Source organism: Dunckerocampus dactyliophorus, chromosome 9 (assembly GCF_027744805.1).
Source record: "Dunckerocampus dactyliophorus isolate RoL2022-P2 chromosome 9, RoL_Ddac_1.1, whole genome shotgun sequence".
NCBI lineage: Eukaryota > Metazoa > Chordata > Actinopteri > Syngnathiformes > Syngnathidae > Dunckerocampus > Dunckerocampus dactyliophorus.
In genome coordinates, this window is record NC_072827.1 from 18,329,836 (window position 1) to 18,340,947 (window position 11,112).

The following is an 11,112-nucleotide window of genomic DNA, read 5'->3' on the forward strand; positions in this document are numbered from 1 at the left end:
CTAAATAATGTTGGTCTGACAGGAGCCGGGCTGCAGTATGTGCAGAGTGACAACGTGTCTAACAGCTCTTCTAAACCAGGGATAAAACAAGGCATAGATCAAAGGGTTTAAACACGAGTTTAAACCAAATAAATAAAGAACATATTTAGCAGTTGAAGACATAATTTTGTTGTCAGCTATGAGATTGACTATGTAAAAAGGAAAGAAACACATGAGGAAGACAAGGACAAGGACACCAAGAGTCCTGGCTGCCTTCAGCTCTGATTTCTTTGCTCTGACGGTGACTGAATGTTGTAGTTTGTCTGATGTAACATGAGAACGCATGGTTTGCGCCTGAGACACAGCAACCACAAACACTCTCATGTACAGTGTGATGATGATGCTGAGAGGAAGTAGGAAGGTCACAACAAGGTCAGCAACTCTTGTATAATAGTCACTACCAATGGCGCATTCTCCATAGCAGGAAATATAACTTCCAGGATGCGTCAGCTCATCTTTCAAAATTGCACTGCTGTAGAGGAGAGAAAAGAACCAACAGAGACAAACACAGAGTTGAACTTTTTTCACAGTGACTTTGCTGTTATAATGCAGAGGATCACAAATAGCAACATAACGGTCAGCTGATATCAGCACCATGTTTCCTAACGAGACAAATGTGATTAAAAAGGACACGTAGTTATGTAAGAAGCACATCACAGCACCAAGCATCCAGCAGGATGTTCTCCAGTAGATCTCACCAGGCCACACCAGGAGACCCACCAGAAAATCAGAGACAGCGAGAGAGAGGAGGAGGAGGTTGGTGGGAGTGTGGAGCTGCCTGGACACAAAGAACAAATAAAGAAGACAACAAATGTCCTTAGTGGACTAAAGAGTGTGGTGAAAAGACAACTGACAACTACTTAGACAAAGGAAACATTGTTGGACGATACCACAAAACAAATATGTGCCTGAAGTGGGAGATTGAGATGATGACCAGCAGGTTGAGAACCACAGTGAAGATGCAAATAACAGACAGCAGAACAGTCAGAAGAACATCTTCAGGCCGATGAGATGAGGGCTTCCTGCAGGAGATGTTGATGAGTTGTGGAAAGCAGAGCTCTGATTGGTCTTCTTTCTCCATCTTCAGGAAGAAGACAAGATGAGAAGCTGGAGCTCTGACAGCTTTCCATGTAAACTCCTCTCTTGTACATCTCATTTATGTCTTCAAAAGTCTTCATCCAACCCCTTGTACCTCCCCTAAGCAAACCTTATTGGGTCAAAGTTTCTCAAAGTTGAAGAAGGTATGATGTCATGATGAACATTGTAGCCTATCAACAGTTTTATGAACATTAAATTACAGTTGTTGGTGCGGTGTGTCGATGCTCGTCCATAGCAAAATAGTCCAACTCCTTTTCCAAACACTTTTAATTTAACTCATTGCTGTTTCCGAATGGAACAGTTGACGCCTGAATTAAAATGTCATGTTGTCTCTTTGTCATACATAATTCTTAACAAATTCCAGCAAGATGGGGCTGTGCATTATCATGTTGCAACATAGGTGATGGTCGTGGATGAAAGGCACGTCTATTGGCCTCAGGATCTCATCACGATAGGTCTGTGCATTCAAAATGCCAGTGGCGGTCGGTGTATTTGGTACCTCGGCCTTCAGTGGGCTGGCCAGGGCTGGCTGTTTTCGCCAGACACCGTGAGAGCCAATATGTATAGGGTTTCGAACCAGAGTGACCCATGTAGCACGACAGCGTCGTTAGCAATGCACTGTACAGGTGTTCAGAGTGAGGGGAACTCCAACACCTTCCGTAAGATCACCACTATCCTGACACTATGGCTAAGTCCCCTTATCTTCGGATACATCGTCACCAATATGCCTGACTCACATTACTGCTAGTAACTTCGAATCAGTGATAAACGATTCACCGGTGCTTGTAACGTTTTTCACTCAGCCAAATGTGACGAGCACAAATAAACGGCTCCGTGATTAAAGGCAGTTCACAATCTTGGTGAACGGTTTTGCTCTGATCAACCAATCAGGACTGGGGGCATGCCTCTTTGCCCTGATCAACCAATCAGCACTGGGTGCCGGCAAGCTGGCCCTGAGAGGCGAATCAGAAATCTGATTGGCTTAAAAAAAACAGCCACATTGCTAATAGTGTTTATGCCACGCTGCTGATTCTGAAGACCCTGGGCAGATTACATTTCTATGGCAACATAGAGAGGTTGAAATCTGATTGGACAAAAAAAAAACATCTGACACATACACTACTGGAAGCGGTGCAGGCAAGAAACACGCAACGGAAGGAATATAATAGACTGATGGGAATAAATTCACATAATTCAATGGAACAAATACTACAATTTAAGTTTAAAATGTAGGTCAGTGCTTCTGGTAATGGTCAGGCCAGCAGAGAAGGCCTTGCTGGCCCTGACTGCACACCACTGCAAAATGCCATTAGTAAAAGGCATCTGTGGCCCATGGCGGGGGTGGGGTTATGGTTAGGGTACGAAATAAAATCCAACCTGAACTGTAAATAAACACGTAACAATATATTCTGGACCGTTTTGCAATGCAACTCTATGAGTGAGAGGGGACAACAAGTGGTAACAACACATAACACAATGACTAACACTGTCCAGTCAATGATAAGGTCCTGTAGGTACGTATTTATTTACGCAGCCAATCAATTCATTAAGAGGGCGTAACGTAGCACATGCTGCTCTTTTGAAGGTTAGCTAGTAGCGTAGCTACTGGTGCAGCGGAGTAAAGAGAGCTGAATGCTGCTTGCTAACCCCGTATAACAGCGAAACAAACATAAGGCGGACTGGCTGTCGGAGTATGTGCAAACAGAAGAATGACAGTTTCAATATGGCATCAATTTCAAGTACATTTCCAGAATGAAATGGTGCCAAACAGGCTGCTGCAAAACAGAAAGGAAATACAGCAATACAAGTATCCATCATTAAGAAAATAGATGGTAAACAAGAAAAGAAATGGAAAATGAAGTCATAAACTAGGGGTTTCCTCCAACATTCAGATCATTAATTGGATGAGAAGCTTGTTTTGTCTGAGGGTGACAATAAAGAAAGCTACATTGTGAAATACACCTTGTCAACCCACTCATATACAAAATACGACAGAATCGAAGTACTTCAAGTTCTCAGGTTTTGGACAGGTGTGATACGACAATAATATTAGCAATAGCGTAAAACACAAACGTTATTGATTAGCAACAGGCTAAGCTATCATAACGCTGTACTTTGTATTTATTCACATTTTCTAAGAAATGTTTGGGCTTATCTGTTTAAAAGAGCCATGTTGATTTGTTGTAATGCTAAATAATAAAAACGACATGTGGACACTTAAGTACTGGGACAGAGTTCTTTGCAGACTTCACAATATGATCGTCCATTCAGTTGTTGCAAGTTCATTTGTAATCAATCTATAAAATATATGTTGTTTATGTGTGCATGGGTTAATGTGTCCTGCGCCCTCGAGGACATTTTCCCCAATGTTTTGCAGCATAATGACAGCACACCGACGCTCTCGGCGGACGCTGCTTCACACGTGTTTGTGATCGCGTAGGACGATGACACCAGTCTGCAATCAGAGGTGTGAAGACAACAACACGTGAGACAATCAGTGTGTCTCCCAACAGACATGTTTCTCTTTGTTAGATGTTATTGTACATTGTCTAAATGAGCTGTCAGTGAAAAGCATGTACATTTACGCATGTGAAAGGTTTAATTAGTTAACTCTAGATGACTGTCCTGTAGCAATGTGCGGTTTGTGAAATTTGTGAAATATTGATACTTCCGATACCAACTCTTCATGCTCTAAAATCAATTCTCCAATCAAAATATCGATTCTTTCGATTTGTGGTGTTTGGTGGTTTGTCTGAAACATTTGTCTGAAACAGAGCAATGTGTGAATTGTAACTAAAGTGTTAATTCTTATAGTAGTTCTTAAAAATGAATCATTTCTTTTAATGGTTTAGTTATTTTACTTGTTTTCCCTTTTATTGTTTAAAATACAATTTTCATTCTGTCATGTTTTTTCTATTGTTGAATATTGGCTTGGCTATATTGTAAATCACCCCGCTACCTCAATATACTTCAGGGTTTAAAATAAATAACTTAAATCAATTATCTATTAAATAATTTATTTATTTAAATTATAAATGTATTTAATTACTATATTAATTACATATCTTCCATTATTTATGCGATGATATGAAATACACTGCTTTCTCAAATTTTACCAGACACATTAGGTGAATTTGCACAAAGTATCAGTATTGGATCGATATCGCCAATACCTGCCTGAATTTTATTCAGTATCGGATCAGAAACTAAGTCAGTTGTATTGCACATTACTACTGCCTTCATAATATGCACAGATAAAGAGAAAAAGTTGTCACTGGAAGTAATTAATGCAAGCCAAATGGTTGGGCTTCTAATGTTTTGAGAGCACATGCAGCCCAGAACCCACCATGACAACAAAGGCCCAGTTTAAGCTGAATGTTCCTACGTAGCAATGATGGCAACTGAGGGTGGTAAGTGTCCATCGATGACTGTTTTGAGTGCAACATAAATAATAATAACAGTAAAGATCCCAAATTACCCACCAGTAGAGGAAAGGAATGAAATTAAAGACAGGAATCCCAATTCCCTGTTCCTCACTAACGTTACAGAAAAGGAAATCATCAATATTGTTAATAAATTTAAAGCAAAAACGTCAACCGATTGCAACGGAATAGAAATGGAAACGATAAAAAGGGTTATAAATGAGATTACGCAACCGCTAACGTACATTAGTAACCTATCATTCCAGACTGGTAAATTCCCAAACAAAATGAAAATAGCTAAAGTAGTTGCAATTTTTCAAAATTGAGACAAACATCAATTCACAAACTACGCACCAATGTCCTTATTACCACAATTTTCCAAAATCGTTGAAAAGCTATTCAACAACATGTTGGACAAATTTATAAATAAAATGAATTATTCGTGAATAGCCAATACGGATACAGAACTAACAGTTCAACTTCCATGGCACTAACTGAAATTACAGAGGAAATGACCAATGCTATAGATCACAGAAAGTGTGCAGTTGCAGTATTTATCTATTTAACAAAAGCCATTGACACAATTAATCATGATATTCTAATTACAAAACCAGAAAGGTATGGAATCAGAGGGTTAGCCTTGAACCGGGTTAAAAGCTACTTAGCAAACAGGAGGCAATATGTGAAGCTAGGAGAATATACATCCACAAGTTTAAATATATCATGCGGCGTACCCCAGGGGTCAATCGTAGGACCAAAACTGTTTAATCTACATACAAACGACATCTGTAAAGTCACGAAAGACCTATAGCTAGCTATAGATATAGCTATTTGCAGAGGATACAACTGCATTCTGTTCTGGAGACAGCACACCAGAGCTAGTAAATAAAAATCACAGATACTAAAAAGATGGTTTGATAAAAACAGACTATCCCTGAACCGAAGTAAAACTGAAGTGATACTATTTGGTAAGTGCAAAAAGGAAGCGGATGAGCAAATACAAATTGATGGTGTAGACAGGGTGAATGAAAATAAATTTCTCGGGGTTGTAATAGACGAGAAGATGAGCTGGAAATCTGACATTAAAAATGCACCTTGTTACTTATACACACTGTGTCATGTATTGCAATGCTTGTTGGTCAGGTTCATTCAGTAAAAGATCAAACAGTTTTGTCCACCAATGAAATCGCAATGAATCAATGACGTTGAGAGGAAAGGAAGGAATAAGCATCCACGAAGACATAAATGAGATGTATAAGAGAGAAGTTGAGAAAGAAAGCTGTCAGAGCTCTAGCTGTAAGCCTCTTCTTCCGGATGATGGAGACAGACGACCACTCAGAGTTCTGCTTTCCACAACTCATCAACATCTCCTGCAGGAAGCCCACATCTCATTGGTCTGAAGATGTTCTTTTGACTGTTCTGCTGTCCATCATCTGCATCTTCACTGTGGTTCTCAACCTGCTGGTCATCATCTCAATCTCCCACTTCAGGCACACATTTCTATTCTGGCATTGTCCAACATGTTTGTCAATGTGTCCTTACTCTATGTAGTTGTCAGTGTTTATTGTTCAAACTCTTTAGTCCACAAAGGACTTTTGTTGTCTTGTTTAACTCTTCTTTGTCTCCAGGCAGCTCCACACTCCCACCAACCTCCTCCTCCTCTCTCTCGCTGTCTCTGACTTTCTGGTGGGCTTCTTGCTGTGGCCTTGTGAGATCTACTTGAGAAAATCCTGCTGGACTTTTGGTGATGTTCTGTGCTTCTTGTATAAGTACGTGTCCTTTATCATCACATTTGTCTCAGTAGGAAACATGGTGCTGATATCAGCTGACCGTTATGTTGCTATTTGTGATCCTCTGCATTATAACACCAAAGTGACTTGTATTGGTACATACAAGATATGTACCAATGCAAGTTTACAATAAGAAACCAAAGCTATTTTGACTTGTACCCATAATCCATTGCGTCAAGCAGAGACGTTCATTGGCCAATGGCTGCCCACTGCCGGGCGCCGGGCCACCGGGGGGAGCTCATCAGCTCCCATGACAGACTTCAGACACGACTCGTGTTTTGGGAAAGAATTAAGCTTTCTTTTTTCCTTTCTTTTCTTTTTTTTTGGCGTATTAACATTGGGGCAACTAATCAGTACTGATAGTTTATGATAATAGATAAAGTAGAGATAATAATACATTAGATGCTTTGAATGTCTTAGATATAGCTGTGCTGTATTCATAGTAGACCGAAAAGCAGAAAATGATAGAAGGCTCATTAAAACAAGAAGAGGCTTGAGAGATGTATTTTTTTAGAGACTTGAGACTTATCTTGGACTCGTGACCAAATACTTGACACTGAAAGACTGGTGAACATCTCTGCTATTGGTTGGACAGAACAGGTTTAAAAAATTGTTTTCTTTATAGGTATGGATAGTTGAGTACGTCAACTTTGTGTTTGTCTTTGTTGGTTCTCTGCTCCCTTCCTGTGTAGCACCATTTTAAGGATCAGCTGGCCCATACTGGCAAGTATACATCTTGTTGTGGAGTGTATTGTTGGTATTGACTTTGAAGGAGGGATTCGTGACCTTGTTACGACCTTCCTCCTTCCTCTCAGCATCATGATCACGCTGTACATGAGGGTGTTTGTGGTTGCTGTGTCTCAAGCGCGAGCCATGCGCTCTCATGTTACATCAGTCAAACTACAAGATTCAGTCACTGGAAGAGAAAAGAAATCAGAGTTGAAGGCAGCCAGGACTCTTGGCGTCCTTGTCCTTGTCTTCCTCATGTGTTTCTTTCCTTTTTACATAGTCCCTCTGGCAGGTGACAACAAAACAGTCACTTCATTTGCTCGTTATGTTATTTATTTGCCTTGAACTCGTGTTTAAACCCACTGCTATATGCCTTGTGCTAGCCTTGGTTTAGAAAAGCCGTTAGACACGTTGTCACGTTGCACATACCCGCCTGGCTCCAGCGGGGACAACATACTGTAGAAAAAAAGGTGGACAATTAAAACAAATGTTTTCTTTATACGTATGCATGGTTGAGTATGTTGAGTGTGTCCCTTTTACTAAACGTATCATCAAATTATATTCCAGCCTGGCATGTGCAATGTTCATGATTTATAACGTGATGTTACGTTATGGCCAGGGGCGGACCTACCATTAACCTCCTACGACCTGGCGTCCACATGTGTGGACATCACATTTTTGGTTGTCAAAACTACAATGTTAAATTTTGGACTACAAGGGCCTGGCATCCACTTATGAGGACATTAAACTGCCACCTAGTGGTGGAAGAAGAGTGTAACCAAGCACATGTAAAATTCAAGATGGCTGACAACCCACCCAAACATTCAGATGGCTCCTCCCAATCCAAAAGTTGACCAGATAAAAAATTCAAACAAATTTCAGGGCTGATTCTTGCTCAGATATGTTTAGAAGTGTTCAATGTGTGTTGTGGAAGTTGAATTTTGCAAAAGTAAGAAAATTTGACGATTTACCATGCTGCTAAACTTGATGTACACATATGTGGACAGAGGGACTTAGTTTTGTTGATTTTGTTGAACATGTCCACAAATGTGGACAGAGGGAGTTGGTTTAGAATTTGTATTTTGGGATGATTTTGTTAGAAAACGTCATTTTATACAGTACAAACAAATATGGCATGTTTTAAAAATAAATCTATGTAGATTTGTTTTTGGTTTGAAACAAATTGGGTTTTTTTCCAAGAGCGTTATTCTCTGCAACAAGTAATGGAAATGCTGGGGTTAATTGGTGGAGACAACTCCGAGGTGGAGGATTTATCAGTCATCGATGATCCTGTGGGAGATGCTGAATATCAACCTCCTCCCACCAGCAGTGAGGAAGACAGTAGTGGGTGTGAGGACCACAGCCCTGTCAGCCTATCAGGGGACGCAAACGTTTGCGCAAGGAATACGAGGGATATCGGTCAGATCGTGACATTGCCACATCACGCACCCCCAGGCTTCGCTCTCAGACACCGCAGGAAGAGGCTGATGTCTCAGGCAATGTCTCTGAAGATACAACACCAGGACTCAGTCATGTAGAACAGTCCAACAAAGGGTACCAAGTGGTTTGACAATAAACCAGTGTTGATGTCTACTGTACTTGCTCAAGAGCCAGAAGACACGTGCCAGAGATGGGACAAGAAACTGAAACGGTATGTGACCATCTCTCGACCATGTGTTATCCGTGAATACAACTCCAAGATGGGTGGAGTTGTCCTTGTGGATAGAATGATCAGCTACTATCGAATGAGTGTCCGTACAAAAAAATGGACATTGCGGATGCTGATGCACTTTACCGATCTGGCTTTAGCCAACAGCTGGCTACTGTACCGCAAAGACCTCACTCTGAATGGCACACCAAAGAAGAACATCATGCAGTTTCTTCAGTTCCTCATGGAAGTGGCCATGACCTTCTTGGCTCAGAGAGACAATGACAACTCTGACTTTTCGGAGCAGGAAGATGACACAGAAGTTTCAGTCCAAGGGAAACAGCATCCAGTGCAGGCAGTGCCCCACATCTCATTCTGCAGGAAGGCTAATGCACATCTGCCAGAAGTGGTACACTCAAAGAACGCATCACGATGCAGAGCAAAAGGATGCTCAGGCAAAACTCAAGTGCAGTGTGTTACATGCAAGGTGTTCCTCTGCTTACAGGCAGATCGCAACTGTTACGCTGCCTTTCATACATAGGCATGAACATTTTCCCAAGGGGAAAAAATGTTGGAGCACTTTTGGTGTGCAAGTTTCACGTTTCACACCATGTTCAGAAATTGAAATGAATAGTTCAACAGTAGCAATGAAAAATATTTTTGAAGGTTTACTTGTTTTATATCTGTCCTCCTGCAACTGATAGCAGCACTTCATATGACTTGCGGAAAGGGGCACAAGTTGTTGCTTTGAATTTTGTTTTTGCACTTGGAAAAAATGCTGCTGTGTTCAGGCAACAAATAAAGTTTTGCACATCATTACTCAATTGTGACGTTATTGTGTTCACTCAAATTTAAAACGAATGTCCTCATATGCGGACATCATTTTTCTCAGAAACTACATCATGTAAAAAGATAATTCTTTGTTTTTACACTCATCAGGTCCCAATTAGCCTAAATATCAAAGAGAAAATAAAAATGCATGCCTTGAAAGAGTTCGGGTCTTAGGAGGTTAAGGCAAAGTAGGCAAACACCTTAGGCCCCCCAAACAGTAGGGGACCTCCAACCAGCCCGGGCGAGGGCCACTACAGCCAGCAGCACAAGAGGGCACCATAGTTACCTTGTTTAGTTGAGACTGCGTTTTCAGATTCAAGATGGCTGCATGAATAGAAATGTAAATGATTGTTCTGGAGGTTTCCAGTTCACTAAAGAGACTAAAAGCTGCTATGCTGCCTCAGAGTTTCATTCCAAAACTTCACAGAACGTCATTACAGATCCGAGATATGAAGATGAAACACACATTTACAGGATGTTAAGTTGTGTCTGCATATTTATTTAACCTCAAAGTGATCATTCAACATTCAAAGTAATCATAATCAGCCTGGTGTGAACGTTTAGATAGAAATAATAGCCGTATTCCCCATTAAGATATAATTATATATATATATATATAAGATACATGGCACTGATACAGTCAGACTCTACAGGATGTCCCCAGGTGTCTGCTTTTATTCACTAAAATACAAAACATTGGACTACATAAAAGTGGATCAATGTGTTTGTTTGTTAAAAACACAACAGTCCCCACAAGCGTGCTGTGATTTGATGGAAACTCGCCATTCACACACCAACAATGTGGATACAAAAAGTAGACAGCACCATAAATATCATGTTTAAACTGCAGAACATGGCAGTTACAGTACTTCATAATCAATCACATCCAATTTCATCCTCATTCAAAGAGACACTGACTGTGTCCCAAATGAAATACTTCTGGCAGTGCACTTCAATAAGTATACAGTGTAAACTCTCTACTTTGCTCCTGAGTACGCAAATTATGTAAATTTTGTCGTTGCACACTTTCTGGAAATACCGATCGCTTTATTTACCCTCTTCTTCTCTCCCGCAACCTCCCTTTCTGCTCTGTAGCCAAGATGGCGACCATTGTGGATGGTAAGCGTCCATCGCTGCTCACTAACCATTGACCATTTTGGGTGCAACATCTGGGTACGTACAGCGCACTGCATTCTGCTGTACTAAAACTAAGTGTAAGTATGGAAGTGCACAAATTGAGACACAGCTGCAGAGTAAGTACGGAAGTGCCTGAATTAAGCACAGAAGTGTGTGACTTGAGACACAGCCTCAGTGTAAGTATGGAGGTGCGCAAGCTGAGACACAGCCGACTGACTGAAACAACATTCAGCTGATCTCGGTTGGCTTTCCCCAACGTGGTTCCCCAAGTTGTGGTTATAGAAGCACATCAACATGTCATGTTATAAGGGGTGCGCGCACAGGAGGTGCCCTCACGCATCAGAGGAATATTTTTGCTGTGAAAAGTCCTCAGATGTTAAAGATGCTAACTCCAACCCTGCAAGACGCTCATAATATA

The 11,112-nt window shown here is 40.8% G+C and overlaps 1 protein-coding gene and 1 pseudogene across 1 annotated transcript; one reads left to right on the forward strand and one right to left on the reverse strand.

Annotated features, from left to right (window-relative positions):
* On the reverse strand, positions 1–1,120 carry LOC129187788 (trace amine-associated receptor 13c-like). The gene is made up of 2 exons (XM_054787481.1): positions 948–1,120; positions 1–817 (listed from the first exon to the last, which is right to left on the reverse strand). Exons 1-2 carry the CDS (start codon positions 1,118–1,120, stop codon positions 1–3), a joined length of 990 nt encoding a protein of 329 aa, XP_054643456.1.
* Positions 1,121–5,876: 4,756 nt separating this feature from the next.
* Positions 5,877–9,267, forward strand: LOC129187328 (trace amine-associated receptor 1-like; annotated as a pseudogene).
* The last annotated feature ends 1,845 nt before the right edge of the window (positions 9,268–11,112 follow it).

Excerpts from the sequence above, each read along its gene's own strand:
- LOC129187788 (XM_054787481.1), bottom strand. The coding sequence starts at position 1,120 with ATGGAGAAAGAAGACCAATCAGAGCTCTGCTTTCCACAACTCATCAAC. Across the intron at positions 818-947 it reads ATCTCAATCTCCCACTTCAG|GCAGCTCCACACTCCCACCA; the intron begins GCACATATTTGT and ends CTTTGTGTCCAG.